Source organism: Mustela nivalis (assembly GCF_964662115.1).
Source record: "Mustela nivalis genome assembly, chromosome: 4".
NCBI lineage: Eukaryota > Metazoa > Chordata > Mammalia > Carnivora > Mustelidae > Mustela > Mustela nivalis.
This window is the reverse complement of record NC_139023.1, coordinates 51,976,417-52,004,222: the sequence shown is the minus strand read 5'-3', so window position 1 is coordinate 52,004,222 and position 27,806 is coordinate 51,976,417. Positions and strand designations below refer to the sequence as shown.

The 27,806-nt window shown below is 39.5% G+C and overlaps 1 protein-coding gene across 2 annotated transcripts in view; it reads left to right on the top strand.

Moving 5' to 3' along the window:
* The first annotated feature begins 5,418 nt into the window (after nt 1-5,418).
* Nucleotides 5,419-27,806, top strand: part of SLIT2 (slit guidance ligand 2) — a 356,666-nt gene continuing 334,278 nt past the window's right edge. For both annotated transcript variants that reach the window (XM_082728507.1, XM_082728506.1), the window contains exons 1-4: nt 5,419-5,608; nt 8,334-8,405; nt 9,583-9,654; nt 20,928-20,999. In XM_082728507.1, coding sequence (XP_082584633.1) covers nt 5,430-5,608; nt 8,334-8,405; nt 9,583-9,654; nt 20,928-20,999 — 395 coding nt within the window. In that variant the 5' untranslated portion in view covers nt 5,419-5,429. The remainder of the gene's footprint in view (nt 5,609-8,333; nt 8,406-9,582; nt 9,655-20,927; nt 21,000-27,806) is intronic.

Genomic DNA, 27,806 nt, shown 5'->3' with positions numbered 1-27,806 from the left:
TGGTCCAGGAACCATACTCTGAGAACACTGCCCTAGTGAATCATCTCAAAGTTTAAGCCAACTCCAGAAGCTATTTGAGTATTATTATTATTGGGGTGCTGCTGCTGCAGGCCCTAGCTCTCCCCTCCTCTTCTTAGATGACCATAAACAGAGCATGTGCAGAGATGTGAACATCTCCTGTATGGTGGTGACAGTTCCCAATGAATTATAGATTCCTTGATCCCTGAGAGTTTCAGGAGGGTCTCTACATAGAGTTGTGTGTAGGAGAACCAATTGAAATTTGAGTCAGAGAATTCAGGTCCTGATTTGAGCTCTGCCATTTAATCACACCTGACTAAAGACCTGAATGCTAGTCAAATAGCCACCTTATACAGTTTCACTATGGTTTTAACTCTATTAAACAGCTTGGTACTTGGGATGCATGGAAAAAAATTTAGTTAAATCTCAATCTCCATGACTCTGGGGTTCCATATCTGTACTTCAAATGCAAAGATCTTGTAAGAAAAATTAGAAAATTAATGTGAGCACATTTTGCAACAATGGAAAATAGTGGCATGAAGACAGTTAAAGACATGTAATTATTCTGTTAGCTTCATGAATTTGATCAATGTTGTGACTATTATCTTTTTTCATTCATATTTACCTCTTTTTCATTGATTCTTTATCTTATTCCCTTCCTCCACATGTCCCAATGTCATAAGCTTTTTTTTTTTCTTTTTCCAAAGAAAATGTGAATTGAGAGAATGATTGCTTTTTATTTTTTTAACTGTATGCAGTTATAATTGTCTAAATTGTTTTCTATAATATTGTAGCAACTGGATTATTTTTTTCTTTCTTTTTTTTTCCTTCAACATAATAGGAGACTTGAATGTTGACTCCAGTGGTTTCCACTTCTGTTTAATTCAGGTCAGGATTTATGGAGACCTCATGTGGTGACAAGAGGCACCACAGAAGGCTTTCTTCAGGTTGGGTATAACACAGTCAAAGAGAAATTCAGATCTTACTTGAGAGCAGCATAATTCAGGAAAATGAAGACCTAGAAGTTAATGGTACTGAAGCTTTCAAGGCCTCCAAAAATCACCCTACAATAATACTGGAGGATACTAAAATAATAGCTTTAGAAATGAGAAACCTGGTCACTCATGTATAAATTTCCCTTTATTAGCTGAAAAATTGATAGGACAAATTAATGTGCCATGTTGCTCAGGAATTAGTTGCAGTCTTCTTTTTCTTCTTCATGAAATCCTTGGACACATCTTCTTATTTACATTTTCATCAAATTTAAAAACGTGTTCCAATAGGCATGTGGCTACACATATTATTTTCAGTTCTTTTTTGGCTTTACACAAAATGGAAAGTGACCCAGACAAAGAATCAAACTTGAACTCATGTTTATGACTTTCATTGGTGCAACAATATAAATAACATTATTTGCAAATATTGGAATGCAAGATACATTTTTGCAATTAAAATACAGAACAATGATTCTTGGTGGTGGATAAAACTGAACATAAATACATCTTGTTGTTGACAAGGTATCAGTTATGAAATTAATTAGTGTGGTAGTAAACATATATCAACCACATAATTATTGGTACAGAATAAAGAAAATTCACTGGGTTTGGGGTAAGGTGGTGGAAGAATCCTTGGTCATTCATAAGCACTTATTCTTTAACTCTTTATCCTTACAAAAAATGTGAGTATGGCTTCCACTTTCTCTTTCTTAAAGAAGTTACATAGTCTGATGTGAGGAATTGGGGGGAGAAAGTTAGGAAAGGAAAAAAGTGAAAGAAGATGGGAATGGGAGGGACAAACCATAAGAGACTCTTAATCTCACAAAACAAACTCAGGGTTAGGGGGGTAGGGAGAGGACAGTTGGGTTATGCACACTGGGGAGGATATGTGATATGGTGAGTGCTGTGAAATATGTAAGCCTGACAATTCACAGACCTGTACCCCTGGGCCAAATAATACATTATATGTTAACAAAAATAATTAATTTTAAAAAGAAGTTACATAACAGAACTTTAAGCTAAAACTGAGAAGGACAAATAAGTTAATAAATGTTAGATGTTTTCAAGTCTTTAAAAGAACAGACCAAGGTAAATCTATGGCACTAAAATGAGTTCCGGTTTGGTTATCTAATAGGTCTCCTGTCTTTGGAAATGTCCTCAGAATAGCTTAGGATTTCTAGACCTGGGAAACTGAATAGGTAGAGATAGTCTCCTTAAAAGCCATTTTGGGAATTTAAATAGGAAAACAGTTAATAGAGATATTGGTGAAGTTTCAGATTGAGTACATTCTTATGTTAAGGGGGAAAAGGGGTTAATTTTCAGGGCGCCGACTATGTGGTAGGCATACTGTTAGATGTTGGAAATACAAAAGTAAATTGGACAAATCCTCTTGCTTTCAAGGGGAGGATAGATAATGACACAAATAATTGTCACACTATGAGCTGGCATTAAGCTGCGGGTTTGCACTACTTCCTGTGACAGCCTACTAAGGTGGAATGGGACAAGAAAGAACCACATAAGGTGCTTTAAATTCAAGAAAAGGAGCTGACTCCTCTAGTTACCATTTCAACTCCATAGTGATACTGGTTTTTGCTGGGAGAGCAGTGGGGAGCAGGCGAGTTATAGCACTTGCCAGACACACATCACACTAAAAAGACAAGAGGAAACAAGGAAATTCTCCTTCAAAACATAGTGGGGGGAAAAAATCCAGATCTTCCCCTAAATAGAGGAAACCTTCTGGTTACAACGTGCGTTGCTAGGGATTTAGTTTTCTCTCCTAAGAGAGTAAAACCACACAGACATATTCAAGCCCTTAGGGTTTTGCGAGCATATTTTATATCCAAGACGTTAGCTGAGCCTGGTGTTAAGTGTGTGACTATAGAGAAAGGGTTAAACGGAAGGGGGTGGCTCAGAGATGGGAAGGCTGGCGAGAAGGCTGGAAAACTTGCAAAAACTCTGAACTTTTAAGCTCCCAAAAAAACACATGTGTGTATCTGTGAGCGCAGGCAGATCTATTTTGGGTTTTTTTATTTTTTTCTTTCTTTCTTTCTTTTTTTTTTTTTTTAAATCACAATCTATCGGTCTCTCTTTTGCTGCGCTGCAAACACACTGAACAGCCCCTTCAGGATCGTGGCAAACGCTGCCGCAAAGGCACTGGCAGCTCTATTTATTTATGAGTCGCGTTCAAAGGCGCCCTCTCCCCATTCCTCCGCCGCGACCAACCAGCTCAGAGCCTGGGGCACCTCCCGGGCCCTGGAGCTGGGGGCGGGGGCCCGGGAACCTCCTTCCTCCGGCAAACTTTGTCGGGGCGTGGGAGCGAAGGCGCGAGCCAGGGCGCGCGAGAACGCGCCGCCCGCTGCCGCCTCCGCCTGGCGCTGGCAGCCCGGGCCTCACCTCTCCCCGGCGAGGTGCGGGCGCCCCGCGCGCAGCCAGTGGGCGGTGCCGGGCGGCGCGGGGCGGGGCCTAGGGGGTGGGGGCTCCGCTTGGTATATAAAGCCGACGCCGGCTTAACTTCTGACTTGGGGTTATTTATTTGGGGAGCGCGCGGACGGCGGAGGCTGGCAGCAGCGGTGGTGGCGGCGGTGGCTGCCGCAGACGGTGCTTTAAAAAGGCGGCGGCGGCGGCAGCGGCGAGTGATGGGAGCGACGGGGCTCTCGGGCACAGGCGGGAGCTGCCGAGCTTTCCGGGCACGGCCGGAGTGCTGAAGAGAAAGGGGAGCGTCTGGGGGCCCGCAGCCGGCTCCAGAGGCGCGGGTCGGGTTTTTGTTTGGCTGCGCTCAGCGCCAGGCAGCCCGAGCGAACAACTCCAGTTACAACAACAACGCACCTTCCCGCAGCCGAGCGAGACTAGGGCTGCTGCGTCCGTCCTATTGTTTAGACACTTGCCTGGAGCTCGGGAGCCAGCAGGGCCACCGAGTCCCCGCTGCCTGTCGCCACTTTCCCTCCCTGCCACTTCCCTCCCTGGAGAAAGAGGAGCGAAAAGCAGCCAAGAGAGGGGAAGGGGCTGCGAGGAGACTGGCTGCTCGGGACTGCGGCCGCCGAGTCAGGTGCAGCACCAGGAGCCGGGCGGCGTCGCGACGTCGGCGGGAAGACTGCCACGGTGGCCGTGGGGGCCGGGATTCAAAGCCTGGGAAAAGTTCCTGCACTTTGAGGAGAGCCCACTTGCGGGCGGCTGTCGGTGGGGCGGCCGAGAGGCTGCGTCCGCCTAGGTGCCTGCTCTGGTTTCGTCCACCTTTGCCATCAGGTGTCTGCTGCGGAGCTGCGGCGTATCCGGGAGACGCGAGGGGCTGACACGCGCGCACACAGGACTGCCATTCAGCCGCCTCCTAGGCTCTCAGAGTAGCTGTTCCCACCGGCTTACTGCCACCTCGTCATTCCCCAGGACGCCCCAGCAGGACCCAAGACGCAGACACCTCCACCTTGGCCTTTGCACTCCTGCCCTGCCTGCCAGCCAGCCCCGATTCAATCCTCGGAGGAGCTCTGGTCCTCAACTTGGCCTCTTGGATTTCCTCTGTCGGGGAGTGACTAGTGGATATTGCTGCCGGCTGCCGCGGCCCCATTGCCCTTTTGTCTTTTCCCCGTGACCTCGGGGAAGGCCCTGGTGCGGATCGTCGCCAAGGACGCCGGGCGGGAGGCGGAATTACCCGAGACATCCTTCCGCGAAGTGCATGTGTGTTTGCAAGCAGCCCTCGCCTGTCGGGATACGGCGAGGACCTGTCCGGGCTGCAGAAGAGCCGCAGGCTGTCGGGAGGCCGCGCGAGTGAGCCGCGCCGGAGCCCCGCAGCGCCGCCCCGCGCCCTCCAGGCTGTGCCCCCGCCCCGTGCGCCCCCGCGCGCCATGCCCAGTAGTCCCGCGCGCTCCGCTCCCCGCCCGCTGGGCTCTTGCGCCTTCTAGCTTTGGAGAGCCCACTTTGATCCAGGCCACCATTTCTACTGAGCACCTTTCTTCTGTCTCCTAGCCTCCCCCTGGAATCGGATTTGCAGAGGGGGTCAGTAGAATCGGAGCACTCCCTTTTCCGCCCAACCAGCTCCTGCTGCATCTTTACGCCTTTAGGAGCCCCAGCTCTTTTACCGACAAGTTGACTGAGACAGACGACGCGTGATCTCCTCCTCGGAGCTTTGGGGTCTCCTTGTAGCCTTGGCCTGGCCGATTGATCTTCAGGACCTAAAGTTGCCCGAGGAGCGCCTGCCCTGGTGGAGGAGGGTGGAGGGGAGGTGGGAGGCGCATACCTGTGTCAGCTCTATTGCCGTGAATATTCTTATTGTTACTACCATATTATTTTGTGTACATTTATCCGGACACTCTGGGTTCCTAGCCCCGTGCCAGATACTGGGCCTCAGACACAGCGCGATTCGCGCGGAGCAACGAGCTAAAGAGGAACCCCCCGCGCCGGCGAGCGAGGAGGCGGCGGGGGAAGATGCGCGGCGTCGGCTGGCAGACGCTGTCCCTGTCGATGGGGTTAGTGCTGGTGATCCTGAACGAGGTGGCGACGCAGGCGTGCCCAGCACAGTGCTCCTGCTCAGGCAGCACAGTGGATTGTCACGGGCTGGCGCTGCGCAGCGTGCCCAGGAATATCCCCCGCAACACTGAGAGACTGTGAGTATGGGATATTACGCCCCCAGACCCTTACACACACTGGGTCACGCATCCATTTCGTCGAGACTGGAGGGATCAAGCGGCACAGGGACCTGTGCCCGGGTAGCTCTCCTGCACGCGCATCCTGGGCTAGAACTCCCTTGGGAGGGCGAAGGACAGGAGGGCGCTGCACAGGGAGGGGCCGCTGCCCCAGGAGGGGCGGGCCCGCCGGCAGCTGCGCTTGGTTCCTTCTTTCACTCTAGTCCAGCCACTTGCATCCCAGGGCAGGCGACTTTTCTGGGGCTTGGGCAACCGGGGACGTGGGGACAAATACTCGCCGATGCCCAGGGCAAGGGAGTCGCGACTTTGTTCCCCACACTCTGCAAACGGAGTCACCTTGCGGTTGCCAACACTAGCGGGTCGGTTTCAGGGCCAAATCCCAGCTTTTGTCGCCGTGGGGTGGCGCGGAGGGAGATTGTCTGGGGGTACTCAGAAGGGAGAAACCTCCGCTCCCCGGGTTAGTGTCACCCTCCTGGGGACGGAGGGGTGGAGAGAAGGGGTCGTGGGGCGTCTGGTTCCGCCCGGGGGCGCTTCTGCAGGCCTCAGAGGGAAGGATGCCCCAGGACCTAAGCAGCTCGCTCGGTCGCCACACGCCACCCCCGCTACTCTTTCCCCCGCCCCCCACGTCTCCAGGGAGGAGGCGGTGGCGGCCCGCCCCTAGAGACCTGTCCGGACTGGTGACTGAAGAGGAGGACCTTTTCCCACCGCGTAGGGGAAGTTAGGGGTAGCTCTCTAAGCCTAACCAGCCGAGTCCAACTGCTACCGCGACCCCGCGGCCCTCCGCTGCCCCCCTCCCCACTCTCCCCCGCCCTTCCTGCTGAGCCCTTGGGCCCCCGTACACCTTTCTGGCAGTTTCTGAGCCCATTCACGTGGCCGCAGTTCTCCTTCCTTCCCTTCTTCGCGCTCTGCTGCCTGCAGACATCCCCGCCTCCCTGTCTCTGCGAATCTCTAATGAAGAAGTAATCGCAGACCGGGTGTTGACGGCCCACGCACTCCTTGTGGGGCACTTCCCGAGTTCAGGGAAGTGGAGCATGGAAGCCAGTCCCTTTGTGAACGCCGAGGCCGCCGCCCCGCGCTGCCTGAGCGCCCTGGGCGCGCTGCACTCGCCCTTGCGCGTGGGCCCGGCGTGCGCGGGGCGAGGGTGGCGGGGCCAAGCGCGCCCCGACTCGACTCCCGCGGCCTCTACGCACCCCCGGGTGTGAGGGTTGCGCGCTGCGGAGGGGACCTGCTAGGACCCAAACCTCTCCACCCGCAGGGCCCGCAGTGCCTCAAGTCGCTCTTCTTATCTCACCCAATTCCCTGGCTCTCAGCTTAAAGGCCATAGTTGAGCCCTTTCCGCCTTTGCTAATGGCTCCCCCACCCCCAGCCTCTCTGGCCTGCTCCCCAACTTCTCCTCTTTCCTTCCAGGGCCCACAGAGCTGGGATAGTTGGGGCCCTACCAAGGGTGTCTTGTCAAAACGGGATCTACCACAGTTGTCTGGGGCGGGGCGGGGGGGGGGCGGTGGTTCACGTTGTGTCAAATAGCCCATAGAAGACCCCAACAATTGTAGGAACAACTTGGTGGTACTTTGCTCGGCATGGGTAGTGGGTTGGGTGAAAGCAATGCAGAATTTTGTATTAGCCCTTGTCATTGCGTGCCATTCAAAAACAGTTTAAAGTTTGGGACACTAACATGTCTTACTCAACAAAAAGGGAATGTACTCAGAAAAAAAAAATAGTAATTGAGTTTCGGGTCCTTGAAAAAAATATATATATATCCCTATGAGGGATCAATACAGTTTTCAGAAAATAGTTTACTCAGTGTTAGCTTATAGAATTCTATCTTTGAGAAAATACGCACTTTACATACAGATTTCCAACATGATGTTTTCAACTCAGAGGTAAGAGAAAACTTAACTTCCGTGAAGGCGAATATTCAAACCGCAGCAAAGCCTGGTTTTACTTGAAAATGATTGGAACCAGGGCAAGTTTAGATCTTGACCTAAGATGCCAGAAAAGGGGGTGGTGACTTGAAGGAAACGTGGTTTTGAAATCCGAACAAAAATGTCAGGGCCTGAATCTATTTCCATTATTGCCCGGGCTAGAAGTTTTGACTTTACCCTCACAGCGGGGTTCCCTGAGCTGCAAATGAAGAGTTTAGTTTTCATACAAACATAGAGTTGTTGGAAGGTAAATGCCTATAAATGCAAGTCTTTGAAGTGCAGTTCTTTTGATAGCAGTCTAACTTTTTTTATTTGCCTTAGGAAGTTTAGTCACCGTGCCACCTAAGGATAGAGTTCTGAATTTTACAAAATGTATTCCTGGGTAGCATTAGAAAATTGTTCTTTTTAGCTTCCTGAAAGGAACTTTTTCAGGGTGTGCCTAATCATAATAGTTAAATTAGCAGAATACCTGTGAAATGAACATACACATCCTCATAAAAACAAAAATTGAAAGCACTCCCCTACAGACACAAAAGAGGACTTCTGATAACATAATCACTTCGTGTTCTTGTAGATACCAATAAGCAGGGATTCTGTAAACTTGTTAAGAATCATTTAAAAAAATTTCAAAGTTTGCTACTTTCTTCTCTCTTTTACTTTGTAAACTACATTAGTTATTGGAATTGTCTTTCACCTTAAAGTTTTTACTTTTCTTTGTTTAACTAGAAATAAAATAGAACTTTCATTTTCTTGTTTTCTCTTAGGGATTTGAATGGAAATAACATCACACGGATTACCAAGACAGACTTTGCTGGTCTTCGACACCTAAGAGTTCTGTAAGTATGTTCTTTGGTACTTTGAAGAATTTTCTTTTGTTCTTAAGATTGCATGTTTCGTATTGTTACTGGTCTCAGATTGAAAAACTGTCCCAATGACAGAAATATAAAATTTTAAAAGGTCTAGGTTTCCTTTCTCTTTTTTTGGTTTATCATTTTATTACAGCTTTTAATGAAAATGTATGTTTTTATTTTAAGGTTGGATTCTTGCCATTGAAATAAAATAGAAATGACCTCAAATGTTTGCTATACCATACCCTAAGTGCCTTATGCATATAAACGTGTAGAATAATTGCTTTCACAATATGAATAAGTAATGTGAGACATTTGATACACTGTAAGGATTTGAGATTAACTAGAAAAAATTCAAGTAGGTCTGCATTTTATTATTACTAATATAAAAGAGTTTTTTAGCAAACAATTCTTAGATGTATTTTCTAACGTTTAAATCAAGCAATCCAACTTTCCTGCAGTTTTTGATGGGAAATGTTTCTCTATAAAAATACACTGGTCATATTTTGAATTGTTTCTTGTATTTTATATCTTTGTGGTTTTTATAATGTTGTTGCAATATGATTACTTTTTTAATTAGTGGGTAAAATTTGTGGTGGGGGAACCATCATTGGAGATTCAATGTAATGTGAAACTGTTTCTACCCACAGATTTGTAAATATTTACATTGCAGTGAACATATACTTTTGACCACTGTGTGTTGGGTGTTAATCTTTTAAAGGACACATTTTGGCCATTATGAACTCTTCCAATTTCTGATATATATCCACAAGTGAATTAAATTATGTGCATGGTGACATGCTGTATATTGATTCTTTCAGTTAAGAACTCACTCCAAAATCAGTTTACCAAAAACAGTTATCAAAACTGCCATGTCATGGGTTACTTCTCAGGATAAGCTGTAGTTGGAGGTTCAGAGTTTTGATCAGTGAGTTTTATGCAAAACTACATTAGTATTTTCTATTGAAGTCTTGTGATGTGGATGCTGTTTGCCCTCTGTTATTTCTTTCAAATCTGTCATCAGTAAAATTTGATATTAAAGCTCAAACCAGAGCACTGCTTAATTTTATAAAAGGAAAGAGGTTACAAGTTTTTAGTTGCTGAACTGAAACTCGCTCAGATGGGGAGTGGTAACATTAAGACCCTATTATACTTTGCATTTCAGTCAGCTTATGGAGAATAAGATTAGCACCATTGAAAGAGGAGCATTCCAGGATCTTAAAGAGCTGGAGAGACTGTAAGTATTTTTAATTCCAAAGTTATGACGACATTAACTGTATTTTTTAAAAAATACTTGAATTTCAAGGGCCATGTCTTCCAATTTCATGTCTTAGTCTTTGAACGTTTTACAGAAACAAGAGGTCTAACAAGTGGCTTGCAGACTAATTTACAATTAAAAATTGTGGAATTTTGCACAAATGGTACTAACTTTTAATAAAGATTAAAAAAAAATACAGACTTCCTTTCCTGAGACATTGATTTCCTTGTGAGTGACCATTGCTTTGGTACTTAGAGAGTACATGTTTTCCTAATGGTCCATCTAGTTTGTTTTATTTGCATTTATAGGAAAAAAGGTAGTGATTTAATGTGCATTTATAGTATATTATGGAAAAGAAAAGTTTTCCAGTAGTTATTTTAATTTTCATGCTGTAGCTTTGTGTGTCATTTGTGATGTTTGAGGACATATTTTAAGTTCTTAATGATTTAAATTTGGTTTTTGATATTTATCACTTATGGTGAACATTGTTAATAACAGCTATTCACAACTGTATTTCATTATTTTATGATAGCTTTCTAAATATTTCTCCTGGAAAAAGAATTCAAAGATTAGTAGAAATAGAAGCAAGAATTGTATTATCAAAGTATTGTCATTTTAGTGTTGATTTTTTTTTTCCCCAAGATGATCATATGGACTCCAGATTTTAAAATATATTTTATTTCTTCAGATAACAGAATCTTATAGGTTGATATATACTACTTGAGGGCCGTTATTAATTTATATCTACAGTTTACATCTACAAAGCATAGAATCTTCTGTCTGTAGTAATTAAAATAAATTGTACACTTTGTAGTTTGAAGTATGAATTATATGTCTCATATGTCTTGATAACTCAAGTTTAATAAGTTTGCATTTTAAGGGCAAATAACAGGTCTATTAAAAGTAGCAACAATTTCCATGCCTGTTTTAATAGGCACTTTAGGTAAAAATAAGATTTTATTTAAAATAATGAAATATGAAGTTTATTTTAGATATAGAACATACTCAGATTCACTGGGCCCAAGGGCAAAAGTTAATTCTGTGTAAATGTAACTAGAAAAAAATGGCTTGTCAACTTCTAAGATATTTGTAAATATATAGGCTCCATTTTTATCACCACAAGTAAAATTAAACCCAGAGGTGTCTATTTTATTGTAAAATTTTGTCCATAATAAATATTTCAATATAGGGAATATATCTGTGGAATTCAAAATAACTGAAAGTCACTACTGCAAGCTAGTTTCCAGAGAGAAGTAAAAACACGGTAAATACTTGGTTAAGTTCACTACTAAGTTCATAAGTTCATAACCTATCTCTTAGTATATAAAAATACTCTGAAAATATACTTTGATCTCTTTCATAAGCTCTTATGAATAGTTAATTCCTAATAAGTATCTTGTAAAGGTGCTTTTAATTCATCTATTTACAAAGTATCAGTATGATTTAAGTATTTGGTAAAATGAAAAGATAATTTAAAAATTATAATTCAAATATAACATTTTTGCATGAATAATTTTTAGTTATCATATGGAAATATATATATGTATATATATATACACACACATACGTGTGTGTATATATATTCTTAAGCAACATCCAGTTGAAGGAATTTCAGTGGCTTTTCATGTAGTCTCTATTTTGGTTTTATTATAGTTTTAAATATTTTTAGAAATGCTAGAACAGACCAAACTTTCTCATGATTTTTCAAGCCACTTCAAGTACGTTTGAACAAATGAATTTCCTAAAGATTATTAACCAGATGGCCTGTTATCTGAAATTTGATGAGAGTTGTAAGTAGGTACTATTTCTTGACTTTTACTTCCCTGAGAATGTCATTTCATCTCAGAACAATTTTCAGTTTTCCTAAGATGCAGTCAGAGGTTTCAGAATGGGAGAAGGATTTGTAATTTTGAATGAAAACTAATATATATGCAGGACTTCTTTAAATCACCCCAGCTGTTGGCCGAAAGCAAATATTTCATATTTGTGAGGAAAAGCTGAGAAAATTCCTTTTGTTTACAACTGCCAAGTCCGTCTGATGGAAGCACATTGTTATCTGACAGCCAATTCATCTCCTTGGGACTCTGGAATTCAAAACTATTTCTTAGGAACACTGTGGATACACTTTTCAAATATTTATTTTTTTTTTAAATACATTAAATAGGGCAGTTTTGTTAAGGAATGCCCTCGAGTTGTCATGAAATAAACTATTAAAAATTTTGTTCAGTATATCATTTAAAAAAATAAAAATTAAAAAAAAGCTAACCAGAAGTTTGGCCTATGGGGATATGTTCTTATTTTAGTAGGTGGTCATCAACACCACAAAAATTTGCCTTTTCCCCCCAAAATTGCAAGAGATAATGCAAGGAAAAGGAAGTGATCAATGAATTAACTTTTAAAATAATTAGATGTTGTACGAGCTTATATGATTTTTTAGCAATTTAGATGTGAATTTTTAAATTCATACTCTAATAAAAAGGTGTATAAATGTAGGCTTATGTTACAGATGCTGTTCATATAATATTTAGAGTAACTTAATTTTTGTTCTTTGTGTGAAGAACACAAAATAAAAATATTAGTTACATTTTAATGTAATTTGTGGTTCTAAGTATTTTTTTATTTTAATATAAAAGTAAAACAATTCCAAAGTGATATTTTCTGAAAATTTCAAAATTGTAAGTTTTTTCTTTTTGTTTTATGTTGATAGATTTTTAGCTTGGTCTAGAGAAAGAAGACAAGTCTGAAAACAGAAGATAAGATCTGTGCCCTTTTAGAAATCCAAATTTAATATGTAAAAAACAGATTAGGCTGTTGTTAGGTTGAATTTAATTTTAGCATAGAATGAGAAAGTCATTATTTGTAAATCAAAGCATTATAGCTACAAAAAGATTAATTTTTGCACTTCAAAGAATCAGTGAAATAAGGGTTATTAGTCACATGTCAAGAAATGGATGGATATTAAAAACCTTCCTCCTAAAAGAAAAAAACAAAAAACAAAAAATCTTCCTCCTTCCACACTCCCTTCCCTTCTCCTTCCCCCCTACTTTCTATTGTATGGAAAACAGTATCAGATAATGTGATCACCATCAGAATGTGGTTATGAATTACTGTAAAAGGAGTATGTCTTAATCACACTTACACGCTGTGACCACATACTACTTCCTGTTTTGACAGTTTCCTACTATAATCCCGGACCTAGTATGTGCAGTGGCAGATTTCCATGCTCTGTGTTCCCAGTAGTACCTGCTTCTCTGGGAATAAAATGAAGCCTTGAGAAATGTACCTCGTGTAGATGTATAGGAGATCTCCCATTTCATGTTCAACTGGGATCTAATTTAGTTAAGTAACTAGTTAATGCAATGGAAATTAAATAGGAAAACAATCTACAAATAAACTACAATAAACAATTGGAACATTTATGACGTATACTCCTTTATCCTTCAGAGAAGATACCTGGATATATCTGCAATAAAGACTCCATGCAAAACTGTTAATTCAAACTAATTCTTGGCTGGTGCATAATGTCTTTGTGGGCTAAAAAAAAAGTCACACTGGGGCCCAGAACATTTGTGCTGGTGTAAAATTCTGTTACTCACTTATACTTTATGAGATTATGCTGCAGTCATTAAAGTTCTATTTTACGGCCTTTTAAGGAGACCCATGCCACTTCAGTTTCCCAGTAGTGAATATCATCAGCGTTTACGGGTTCTGAACACAAAAGCACTGAGTATGAGAAGTTTTGAAATTGTTTAAGGTTGTCAAAAAAATATTAAGACATTAAGTCCTAAATGTGGTGAAACACTTACATGCAAAATGAAATGCTGATATTCCTGAATTATGTTAGTGAAAACCAACAGTATACCACAGGAAATCTTGGGTATTAGATTTTACTTTAACTTTATAATCATCTAGTACTTTTTTTAAAATTTAATTTATTTATTTGACAGACAGAGATCACCAGTAGTCAGAAAGGCAGCCAGAGAGAGAGAGGAGGAAGCAGGCTTCCTGCTGAGCAGAGAGCCAGATGCGGGGCTGGATCCCAGGACCCTGGGATCATGACCTGAGCCAAAGGCAGAGGCTTTAACCCACTGAGCTACCCAGGCGCCCCAATTATCTTGCACTCTTATGATAAGGGAATTGCAGTAGCGATAAGGGCAGAGATTGAGCTGTTTTTCTTTTCATAACAGTAACAAGGAAGGGTGTTCTTTTACAACAAGCATAGTGTTCAGCTCTCCAAGTTTTAGCATCTTCAGATTTGAAATTACATTTTGTCTACTATGTCATTTGATATGCTTTTTTTTTGCTTAAAAAAGGAGTCATAAAGTACTATGATGGAGCCATGTAGGGATTTCTGGAAAAGAATGCTGTCCACTTAGGAATTAACAGGTTTCTATTGAGTCTATATAAAGAGAATACTTATTTTAGTGTAGAAAAGTCTAAATCCTTTTAAATTTGACCAAACACTACACTCCCAGGAGAGGATATCTTAAAGGACACATTATTATTATTATTATTATTATTATTATTATTTTAAGGTGGTGCTCAATTAGTTCTGTGTGCACTCACCATTCATTAGCATGTGACAGCCAGTTTTGAGGAGGAGGAATTACTGTGCTCTAGGAGTTTTGTTGTAGGTTGCTACACATGAGTCCAAGTAGAGAATATTTTGTGGAACAGGTCTGAAGGAAAGCACCGCTTATCCCCTGTTCATAAAGGATGTAGAGAATCAGGGCACCTGGGTGGCTCAGTGGGGTAAGCCTCTGCCTTTGGCTCAGGTCATGATCTCAGGGTCCTGGGATCCAGCCCCATATCTGAATCTCTTCTCAGCAGGGAGTCTACTTCCCCCCCCCCCTCTCTCAGCAGGCCTCTCTGCCTACTTGTGATCTCTCTCTCTCTCTCTCTCTCTCTGTGTCAAATAAATAAATCTTAAAAAAAAAAAAAAAGGATATAGAGAATCCCTCTCCTGACTAATCCTACAAGTTTACAGGCAACACATAACACATTCCTTTTCTTAAAGTAAGGGAAACCTAACAGTGCTAATCTCCTTGAAAAATAATTCAAGCTCATCCCAGAAGAATTGTTCTCTGGCTTCTTTATGCTATCAAGTATAAAATCATAGCAGTTATTTTCTTAGGAAATACAATTTGTCTTTCAAGAACATAGCAAACTTACTCGCAGAGACTGTGTATATATCCTGCATGAGATAAAAATGCCATAGATGATCAAGTGTGTATCACTTAATCTGTGATATTTGTTAAAAGTGAATTATTCTCACTTGGTTATAAGAGATCCTGGGCTATTTTAAGTTACATTGACTGACTGATCATTGAAGCCTTTAATGCACATGCGCTATGGAAAGTTTAGCAGGACATCGAGTCCATCTTGAGAGGGTTTCTCAGGCATCGTTTTTTATGGGTCTTGAAGTTGCACAGTGGAGAGAAGGCCTGTTTGCTCTTTGTGGACCATTTTATAAATTCTGAAGCAGCAAGGCTGTTTATTTTTCCCACATCTGTTTTGGGCTCATCCTTTGTGACAGTGTTTGCTGGATGCTGTGTCCTTTATACCTCCTCTGAAATGAGTACTTTAGTTTGCACTGTTACAATGTATTTGTGGAAGCAGTGAATGTCAAATATTTTACATTGAATTCTGTCTTTCATTCCTGTTGGATACCTTTCTGCTTGAATTATGCCTGCTAGACGGAATCTCACAACTTTATGTGGAAGGAGAGACTTTTCTACATGGACTTTCATATGTATTGCTCTTATCTTTTTTCAAAGCAATTTATGTATGCTGGACTGCTAGCAACATTGGTGAGAATGCTTTCAGAATGACAGTTTGGTAACAATGGAGACGATTTGGTATAAGTGCAATTGGAATATTACTTTACGAGAATATTTATAAAAAAATTATCTGTCGTCTTTGCAGTGTCTGTCTCCTTTGGATGCAGGTGGGTAGTTCTGGAGCCTCCCACTATGTGCAGTCATTCTAGCTTCTCGCAGTGAGCAGGGGATACAGAGAACCTCGACTCTCCTCTGATTAGGCACTTTAAGTTTTATATGCCATTGCCTCCCGTTCTGTAGAGTGTAGCAAACACTCATTGGTTGAACTGAATTGTTTATGTTTTCTAAACAGACACAAACTCCTATACCCCCTTTTAAAAGTCAGAAGAAACATTAAGTAAGAGTGACATCAGAAAACTCTTGCTTTGAATTAATAATAATTGTACCTCCAATAAACCCCATTGTCTATTATACTGCTATTGTACAAAACTACAAAACCTTTAGTTTCAATTCCACTATGAGCTATTGATCAGACTGCTTGATCTTTCCAAACCTGTTTCCTCATCTTTGGAACAGAGTATGACAGTTTGGTAACAATGGGGATGATTTGGCATAAATGCAATTGGAATATTACTTTATGAGAATATTTATAAAAAAATTATCTGTCATCTTTAGCAATCCATGGTTTCTGTGAGATAATGTACATATAGTTTCACAAAATACTTGTCACATGGTTGGCATTTAAAGAACTATTATTATGCATTTCAACATCTCTCCTATTTTTCAAAAGCTCAGTTTAGGCATTATTATATCTTCTTGAGCTAAAAAAATGTGTACATAATAAATTTTACTTTCGTACATCCATACTATATTGTTTTCATTCGGATTTTCTTATTGTGGCATATGGCAATAGAAAAGATGTGAAGAATGTACAAAAATTCTTCAAAGTTTTGTTTCAGAGTATTTCTCATAATTGCTCTGAAGATGTAGAGAAAGGCCAAGAAATAAGGGGAGTGAAGAGGAAACTAATTACTAATACATTTGATTTTACTAATAAGTTCGATTTATCCATCTAAATAATACATACCTGTTAGAATCTCTGCCTTAAAAATGTTAGAATAAAAACATTTTAAAAAACAAGTAGAAGTTTTGCCTGAAAAGAAGACATTTTTGTATGACATATAGGAGATTGTCCATGATAAACTCATGAAGGTGGCACAAGTGAACACTTCTACAGACTGAGCACATGGCTAAAATCCTTTACATTCACAACAACAGGAACAATTGTTTCCGTTTTATATTTTGAATTGGGATAAAGGCTGCACATATTCTGTGAATTAAGGTAAAGTTGAAAAAATAAGAGACTGTCTCTTCTACCAATGGACAAGCCATAGGAGCTGCTGACAGATCATTTGAAGTAATGCTTGTCCATAATGCTCAGGCTGCCTTTCAAATTGAGGTTGTTAAGAACCAGTGTTTCAGAGGACAGTGGTGTTTTGTGTGACCCAGAAAGCTTCTTCACCCCACTGAAGGTCACACTCAAAGAGCTGTAGCACAGAGGAAACAGTTATCAGGATCTCTATCATCTTTGCCTTAAGAAAACATGCTTTTGAGACACACTTTACACCCCTTTCTGAAGTCTTGAATTACCACCCAGAGGATCTCGGTTAGCCCTGATGTCTTGTGGGCAGATTCCTTCTAGCTAGTGATGGCTTGAGGGCTGCATGTGACTCTGTCTTTCCTTCGACACAGTTGAGTGTCCTTGCTCTGAACAGTAGGTAACTGACCCACCTCGTCACCTTACTGGAACCAGTTTAGTCTGGCTCCTAGAAATCCTCCCCAGAGATACGTTTAGTTCACTACGTGCAGTTTTCTGTTTGGGGACCATCAGATTTCGCTTCTTTAACTCATTTACGTGAGGATTGTTACAGCACTATCCTCTTCAAACTACTCGGAAGTATTCTCTGTCATTCGAAGGTGCTAGCAAGGTTGCTTATTCTTCAGCCTTGTTTAGAAATTATTATGCACCTTAGTGGTCTTGAAAGTAATTCTGGATTAAAAAAAAAATTCTCTTGAAGAATTTAATTTCTGGTCATTTTACAAGAAATCCCTGCTTTGAAATTTTTCCTTCATTTAATATTTTGGGAGAGTTTTGACTTTTAATATTTGTATTTCCATTTATTTTTAGCACTGATGGAAGAAAGAAGAACAGGAATCCCAAGTGTACTGATATTTTTTTATAGGGAAAAATCTTTGTACTGTTTTTCCATGTATATTATCATATCACTTACTACCTGCCCTTCTAGTATGCTACCCTGTCTTATGCTCCTGTTTGGTTTAGAAAATGTTAAGATCATTCACAATATTTTTTATGAAACAATGATAAACTACTTGAATTCAGAGAAAACAGTTTTATACATATTTTCATTTTTCTCTCAAACTTCAGGCATTTTTTAAATGGATCTTTAAAACTGTGAGCTAAATATCACATTCATTTAAAAATGTTTTATTTTCAAGTGTTTTATTAAATATTAAAGAATTAGAATTAGAATTAAATATTAAAGAAATAGACTCCATAAAGCTATGTTTTTCCCAAGGAGAGATTGATGAGAGGTAGAATTTCAATATTATGTTATTTTGAGTTAATGTTTAGAAATGTTTAGCCTTGTGTCTCTTTTATAGAAGTGGTTCAGATGGTATGTTCTCGAATCACCCTCCCTGAGTTCAGGGTTTAGCTCTACTTTCTATGAGCTGTGTACCACTCTCTGGTTGGCAGTAACAACAGTACCTACTGTTGGTGTTGGTTCTGAAGAATGAAAGAGATAATTCATGCAAACCTCTCAGAACAGTGATCATCACGTAGTAAGCTTAGTGTACGTTGGCTATTTGTCTTAGAGTGAATTAAGAATGGCTGGGAATATGAAAGGAATAATTAAGAAGACACTGCTTGTACCCAGTCTGAACTGTCTACTTTCCCAGGATCTCTGAATTTGTTGAAACATACTGCATTCCTTCCAACTTCTAGATAATGTTGAGGATAGCAGACAGAGGGAGGTTGATGGGAGGGAGAGGGAGTAATTGTTGTATAGGGAATGTGAAAGCAAGTTTGGTGGCGGGGCTTTGGTTAGCCTGAGAGTGGCATAAAAACTAAGACAGGAACCTCAGAAAGCAACCCAGAGGAAAGCTGGCTGAATATCAAATGCATATGGTAGCGTTTTGCCAAAATATATCAAAATGCAAAAAGAGAAGTATGTTCTCATTTAGCATTTCCTAAGAACTCACTGAGTGCCAGAGAAGAAGGAAGGGGAGACAAGGATGTGGTCTTTATACTTGAAGAGCTTACAGTGTATGGGGAAACAGTTGAGTATGTGAATAAATACAATACAACGTTTAGGACTCTTATTTATCAAATTCTATGGGGGTATAAGGATGAAGCCAAGGGAGGAACTACCTCAGTGTGGGGGAATTAGGGAAGCTTCACGTAAGATATAAGATAGTACCATTGAAAAAGGAAAGCTCCCCAAACAGCAGAAACTAGGAGCTTGAAGGAGCACACTGGTTGTGGCTGGAGAATCTTGGAGAATATTTGTTAGTCCAGTGGTTTGAATGAGACTATGATAGCCCATGTAGGCCATTTCAAAAATTGAGATTGGCTCTTTGAATAATGGAAGCCTTTACAAGAGTAGTTGCTTCCCTGGAAAAATTCTAGTTGCTGCTATTGTGAATATTTGTGGTTTATTTTTTTGAGAGAAAAAAATATAACAAGGTCATAATTAAGTTGCACTTAATCAAAATTATATAATTGGGTTCTGGAAGTACCATTTTGTCAAAAGTACTTCTTCCTTTCTCCATGCCCAGCAGAGAAAAATAAATGAGTAATAGTTTTTGGTTTCAATTTAAATTTAACCTTATTATATGCTTTATTTATAAAAAATTAGTGTAAGTGGGAAGAAATTCTGCCCTTTCACCACTGATTTTACTATTTTCCCCCTAATTGTCTTGGCATACTTTTTTATGAGTGTGCATTTTATTAAGTGTTGAGAATGTTTCTGTAGATGATCAGCTTCTTTATAATAGGAGTTTATATAACAAAAGTTACGGTTTTCATCGTTGCCTCATGGCATTTTGGAGTTGGAGTAAGTTCTGGAGTTTACCTGGTGCAATTTCTCATCTAATGCAGGATTTTTTTTTTTTTTTTTTTAATATCCTTTGCAGGAAAAACAAAACAAAATAAACCGAAACAAACAAAACGCATGGCCTCTGCTTGGAATAAAGAGTTGAGAATTTCCTAAGACAGGGCATTCCATTTTTTCTAATCCTTGGAAATTCTCTAATTCTTAGTCTTCCTTCTCACCTGCTTTCTTAAGAGTTATGATCACTAGTGCCATTTCTGACGTCTGCAGGTTAAATAAGTATAATTTTGCTTCTACCTCATGACCATTTATGTATGTCAAGATTGATATGCCTTCTTTTCCTGTTCTCCTAACATTGCTACTTAGGACTCCAGTTTCTTCAATGTGACTTTCGTTTTCTGGACGTTATTACTCTCATTTGCAGCTATAGCAACTTGTAAATCATTTAAGTGAACATTTTTTGCATCAGCTTGTCATTATTTTATTCAAATTTGGGAAAAGCAAAGGGGTAGATTTATTTTTACTGAAATGTTAAATTGTCCACTTATAGTGAATGGGATTGGGAGATGAGTACATCAGTGCCAAAACCTACCTACTGTTAAACAAGCATGCCCACTCCAGAAGAACTCAGTTACCTGGAATCACAGTTTAATTGAGTTAGGCTTGCAAACACGTTTTTCCCCTAAATTCTAAATTTAGCTTCATAACATGTAAACATTTAAAAAAGCATTATCTAAACATTCTTAGCCCCCACGATTGGTTATAACCCAGACTTATTTTCAAGTGAGGGGTCAAGAACTGTAGGTTTAGGTTGGAAGTTTGCAGTTTTCCTCTGCTTTTGCCCATAGGGACAAATCGTGCTGACACTTTCTCACATTTTTTTTTTTCCCCACAACTAAGCAAAATGCTCACGAAATTGGAATTTCCATTTCCTCACAATGCCTTGGCTGAAAATTTAGGTCATCTGGGACAGCACGTGAATTATTTTAGGACACTGTTTACTGTGGCATTTGAGCTGTATGCAGCACTCACCCAACCTATACATCAGAGTCTAAGACATCCTTTTTCATTGTGTATGTTCTGGATGACTGACGTTGCACAGGACGTGAGGTTAGGGTTTAGGCCCCGGGAATCATCTGAGTAAGCGTCATGGAAATTGGCTTTAAAGAGTCAGGTAACAAAAGGTGTAATCAACTTTTGATTTGCAATGCTCGAATTCTTTTGAATGTCATTTCTTTCTTTTCCGAAATACAGGATGAGGCACGACACAACCAAATCCCAGACTCATTGTTGGGTATTTTCTGTGTAACATACGCCTTGTTTTTGTTTTTCTCCAAAGGCGTTTAAACAGAAATCACCTTCAGCTGTTTCCTGAGTTGCTGTTTCTTGGGACTTCGAAGCTGTACAGACTGTAAGTAGACAGAAATAGTTATTGTTGCTTTGGGTAGTACCTTGTATTTTATTAAATGTATTTTGGATCTGTTTCCTTGTGCTTTCCTGGAATCTATTCATCGATAGATTAATGGGTTAAAAGTTTGCCTTTTTTTTCTTCTTTTTCTTGTGGAAATTTATGATTTGTTTTCCAGTGGTTCCAGTTGTTTTATTTGATTAGCATTTAGCGGTTTATGTATGAGTCATTATAATTGTATTCTTCTTTCTCGGTTATGTGATGATGAGATTTACCTTACTTCTTTACGGAAACTTTTGATTAAGTTCTGAAGAGGAAAACTGCCCCTGTACTTCCTCTTCAGAGGAAGTTGGCAGTGTTTTCTTGTAAAGTTAGGGTTCTTAATGTCAGCTTTCTTGACATTGTTTCTATACTGGAGTAGTGTTTATTAGTCTGGAAATATTATTATAAGGTATTTAAAGAGGGTTGTAAATTTACTCTTAAATATTCCCTTTAAAGCCAGAATTCCGAACTCTGAAATAGGAATGACTGTAAAGGTTTCATAACAAATATGTCATAGACTGTTAACAACGGAAGTACTTCCCTGGAAGGCGCATAATGTGAGTTTTAGGCAGAATCAGTTTTTCCTCCCTGGAATGCTTGTTCCCTGACCTAATATGTAATAGTGAAAACACATTTTTGAAAGCTTTTAAAATGAGATTTTCAGCCATATAAGTGATTTTGTGCAGATGGGAGATAAGCTACAAAGTGTTGGAAAAATAAGTAACAATGATTATTGACGTCCGTTGTGACATTGTGACAAAACTCTTGGGATATACAGAATAAACTGCTCAGCAAGTCTTCCACCAGGATGGTGCGGATGTCCCATAGGTTTGTGTTTGTAGGGAAGGTGAGCATATTGCTTTTTTCTGAATTTGGCTTCGTCATAGCCTGTTAATTCAATATTGCTGTTATCAATTCCAGAAGTAGGAGGATTGTCCTCTCAGAGACCTCCCTGCATTGTAGCCAGGATCTCTGTAGAGTCCTGCTGATGCTTTAGCTCACTGTAGGGAGAACTGTCCCAGTAGGCAAATGTGCAGCCAGCTAATGTACGCCATCTAGAGTTTGACCTTCCTGGTACTGTTCCTGTAAGGACAGCCAATGTCACCTGGCAGGATTTCTCCTTGTGTTCCCTACTGCTTAACTGGCTCAATTTAAGTAAATTAAAATTAAAAAAAAAAAAAGGTGGGGGGGGGGAGAAGAAGAAGAAGAAGAAAGAAAGAAAGAAAGAAAGAAAGAAAGAAACAAACAAACAAACCTGAAGATTGACTTTTAAATAAGAATTCTGTGGGGACTGTTTTGACCAGGGAAATAAGATCTAGGCTATTATAAAAATTACATATAGATAGATAGATAGATAGATATAGATATAGATACTTATATTTAAATATTTCTGCTTAGTTTCCAAGAAGGGCCACAAAGATGGTTTTAAGAGTCATTCTACTTTCTGCTTTCAGTTTTTGTGATTGAAGGGATTAAAGAATTGATTTCAAGGCTGGTGTACAGTGAGGCATATAAAACTACTACCTTCTTAATAGTGTCCAAATGGAAATTTTCCTTTTTCTATGTAGCTATTGAAAATACAGTTTAAATGAATGGCTGTTATCTACAATTAAAGCATTAAGCTTAAGAGGGGAAAATTAGCTTCTACACTCTCTCTGAGCAACAAGAATTTGTGATTTTTAGTCTAGAAGTCCTTGGATTAATTTTCTTAGGAGACTTCAGGTAGTGTGATCCAGTGCAGAATTCTCTATAAGCAAATTATATTCTGTTGAACATTTTTTCCTATTTGACAATATCACATAGTGAACCAAGGGATTTTCTCTTATATTTTGTTGTGATTGTATAACTTTAGGAAACCATTGTGTGAAAAGAGAACTGGTATCTTCAAGAAATAAGTTAAAGGAACAGAACCCATAAAACTCTCAGGCAATATTTTCTAGTTAATTAAAAGCACGTTGAAAGTGGGAAAATAGGCAGGCAGATCATGCATTCAGAGTTATGATGTACCTGTTTGGTTCAGATGATTTTCTCTGGGTAGTTTTGGAAGATAAAGTTTTATTTCTTAGGGCTAGTGTTGATATTCCTGAAGTTACAGATTGATGGCTTAATGTTTAGTATTTAACACCTGACATAAGCACTAAATACATGTGGAAATATAGTGATGTAATTTTTTTCTGCATCCTCATGTCCAGAATCTTCTTTTGAGTTGTTGACCTGAATTAGATTTAGTGAATTGTTACCAGTGATACTTCTCTTGAGAGGATAGGTTATAAGCACATGTGACCACTTTTTAATGACCATGATCATTAATTGGGTTAAATGACCACCATTAAATGTCTTTAATAAATAAGAGAACAAAAGCATGTGAGCCTGACTGCCTGGGTAGTGTAATTTCCAAGAGGATTCAAGTTCAGATTTTCTTCATGAGGTACAGGTGCCTAGTAGTTCATCCGAAACAAGTGTTCTAACAGATGGAAAAATGTGCACAAATCTACAAACAAAAACGCCATATAAAATGTTCATTGAAAAATGACTCTTTCTTTCACAAGAAGGATAAGTGACAGAACAAAGGATACAGGACTTCTGATAAAAAATAGGGAAAATATGTTGGGATGGGGAAGGTTTTGGCTGGTTTTTGCATATACAAATTAAGCAATCCATAATTGGCCTGCTAGAGAATGTACTAAAGAACAGACACATCTAGAATGCATGAAAGAAACAAATTTTTAATTTCTTTTCTCTTTATCAGTAGTTGCCTAATTCTCATTAGTATCTCTATTTCTTTTTCTAACTTATTGAATTAATGCTTTTACCCCTATTTAATTCTTTTATTATTAGTTAATGGGGAATTCATACTACTGATGTCTGATTTTTATCATTATTTACTTAGATTAAAGCTAGTCTGATATACAGAACATTATACAGGTTTTCTTCACACTTTAAAACGAATAATCACCGTTTGAGTCTTGGCTGAAAATGAGATGCCAGGTGAAGAAGCACACATGCTTTTTTTGGACTCTAAATGCAATATAAAGGAAAAAGAGGGTATACTGTATATGAATTATGATTCGACACGGTTGGTTGCTGCTAGCGGCCAAATATGCTTTTCCTTTGCTGTCTGCTCCAATTTCTCTTTGGACGGGTTGAGAGAGCACTACATGTTCAGGTCAAGATGTTTGCTCAGAAATAGTAGTACAGTTGCAGCTGTGTTTGTTGGAGCAGGAGACTAGTTTAAATAGCATTACCATTTATCCAGTCCATTAACAGAACTCTGTAAAATAATACCAACTCTGCATAAACTACAGGACAGTGTAATAAAATTACAAGCACTTGTTGACAGATGGAAAGTGTAAGTAGAGGGAAAGTGAAGGGCCATAGGTTGGCGGTTAGAAGAGACAGCACACAGTTTCTTTAACTTACGTAGATGTGCCCTTCTCCGTTATGCTCCTCCTCCAAAACCGACATTGCACTTTTATCATCAATTTAAGAGTGGAGAAAATAATTTGGGGGGACAATCTGGAGCTGATTAACTGAGATTTTAGTTACTTTTGAAATGGGCGATTGTGATTGATTGAAATTCATGAGTGGCAATTATATATATGAGTAGCATAAACAAATCTTCCTGATAAATGTAACCTTAAAGGTGATTTACCAGTGAGTGATTCACACGTTTTAACTTGAGTTTGCAGCTACTAATCCGGACTCATTAGAGAGGAATTTCATTGGTACTACTGTGGTCGAGCATTTGGTTATAAATATTTGTTTTGTGGTTTTCAGTTTATTTCTTTGAGTATCATTATATTTACCCAGACTTCTAACATAAGCTTAAGTATTCAAGGCATGTAGCAGAAACTCATTTTTCACTTGTATCTACTGAAACAAAACAAAACTAACAAATGAAATTAAATGCATGAGCCCCAATGATCCATTTTCTCTACTTCTTTGAATAAAACCTTTTTTATTTTTGGTTCACAGTGGCGTTTATTATTCCCCAGTGAGCTTTGGAGGCTTTAAATTATCTAACATTATAAATAGTATTTTTAAACTCAAGGACTCTTTTTATGGCCTACTGACTACTTACCTGAGATAAATAGGTTTTGACCGCTTAATCTGATTGGTCTGGTCACAGTTCATTGTCAGATTGGATCTCAGATGCTCAAAATTATTTCTGATAATAATAATCGGCCCCCCTCCTTTTTTTTTAGAAGAAAAAATTTTGGTTTATTGCAAAAATTCATTTGTGAAGTTTAACAAATATACAGTGAGCGTGTCTTTATTCTCCTTCTTTCTTGTCCCATAGAAGGAGCTTTAGTGTTTTGTTTTGGTTTTTAATAATTACAAAAGTAACATAACCTCATATTAAAAAGGTTTGGATCCAGAAAAATTGAAAAGAGGAAGTGGAAGTTATTCATTATCCCACTATCCAGACACAATCACTAGTAAACTTGTCACTTATTATTAACCTAGTTTTCTTTTTCTATGCTTATGTGTATAAATGCTGACATACATTTATTATGAAAACATGTTTGTTTTGTTTTGTGTTTTTATGTCCCCATGGTCTAGTATTAGGCTTGACCTTTAGAAATCTCTCAGTAAGTGTTTGATGTATTGAATTAAATCTCTGCCGGGTTCAGGACAGAGAGCAAACAGTTAACGCTGGGAAGTCATTATGAATAATAGAGAGCCAAATGAAACTTAAAGGGTAACTTGGCTAATTAAATGTTTAGTCCCCTAAACCTTAGAGGGTTTTGGTAGACACCACAAAATAAAAATAATCTATTTTTCAACTTAAGCAGAATATTCGTTAACTTAATATAATATTACATTTCCATAAAACTATGTAAGTTCGTCTCATAGGATTTGTGTATCGGGGATGAATGCAGAGTACAACGGTGGAGCTCATGTCAAAATTCCTCTTGAATTAATTTCTGCCTGCACTGATTCAAGTGTGGGCTCCTAGAGGTATCAGGTGCATAGTTTCCTGCTCCGTTTTAGTCTTGGCCTGTTTGGCCCCTGCCACAATAAATCCAACAGTGGTTGTGCGGGAATTGCAGGTTACAGTTGCCACGGTTACCGTTGTCCTGCCGGATCCACATCATTACTCATCTAGGGAGCTGCCGTGATAGCTACCGCTGCTCTCCATTGCTGAGGCTGCTGAAGGGGTGGGTGTGCAGAGGAGAAAGTTCTTCGGATGTGCTGTGACTGTGTTACCATTCGGTGCAAGGCTACACTCTCTGTGCTGTTGATACTGATACTTTGCTAAGGGGAACAGATTGACTTTGAAAACCAGGAACCCATAAGTGAGGGAAAACTTAGAGACTCCTTCACTGTCAGTGATTAGAACACCAAGCCTCATTCTTTGTTCAGTAACTTATTAATGACTTATTATTATTGGTTCCAAGGGGTTCTGTTCTTGCCACTTAAAGAATAGAGATAAGGAGGACCATTTAATTTAAAAAGATTATGGTTTCATGACCAAAGGTTTGTTTTTAGGTAGGTAGACAAAGGACTTGATATACAGAGATTAGCCATTACCACTTGGCATGAAGAAGTGAGACATTAAGTGGGACTCACTTTTGGTTTTGTTTCAAAATCCACATGTGTTCCTATGATTTAGAAGTTATAAATGCAAGGAAGATTAACATCTTACTTGAGATTTTTGCCGGTCCCCATGTTGATAGTTTTATTTGAAAGAGATCACAAGTAGAAGGTTTGTTGCTGAAGAAAGTCAGAAGTTGGTAGGTTTCTGCTGCTGCCCACCCAAAATATACTCTCTGAGTGTGAAATCTATAGCATCATTAATTCATCAAGTATACTTTCCCCTGCAAGTGTATGTGTTTGAATGGTTGCTTTTGCAAATGTTAATGTTTTTATCTCCACCAACAAGTATTCATAGTAGGCCTGTTTGAATTTGGAGAAGACTGTGATAAATGCTGGTATGTGGTTTTTGTGGGTCCCCGCCCTTGCTAACATCTGACCTGTAATATGTAAATTGAAACTTAGCTCCTAGAGAGTGATTGTGTTTGCTGACCCCTGAATTTAAGCTTATGGTTTTCATGACAAAAAGACATTTTCCAATACACATCACCAGAGGACCATGTTAAATTTGGTGATAAATCATAAAATCGCCACTGCAGTCTCAAGGTTATAATTTGGTGACTGAAGTTTACATAAATAATTCTAAGAATAAGTGCCCATAGGATTTTAGTTCTCTTTAGCTAATTTTAATGTATTTACATTATGTTTTAAGACACTGAGATCAATTACTTTATAGCATAAGAGAGGGGACATAAAGCACTAGTGTTTAAATACCTTCTCTGATATTAATTAGCAGCTCTGCCATTTTTGGAAATCAGGTGACACCTCTTGAATCAAGCTTCCTTATCTTTAAAATGGGAGTGATCATATTTTCCCATATTTTCCTCCTGGGGATATTTCAAGTCATACTATAGATTCTATATTCAGAAGAACATTGCCATCTTTCCAGTATGATGGAAACTGTATTGTGTGGTTATTATCTTATCCTTACAAAGTGGTATGAAAAGCATAGTCACACAGATGTCTTTGCAACTTGCCCATAGTCAGCAAATTTCCTTGTTCTGTTTCACCTCTGCCTTGCAATGATTCTCGGTGTAATAACGTGCACGTAAGCATAGCCACATTAATTTTTTTACCACTACAAATTAACATAAAATGTGCAGTTGCATCATTTTGTTTTTCCTTACTTGGCCACATAAGGTACATTAAGGCCAGAATGTTCTTACTGAG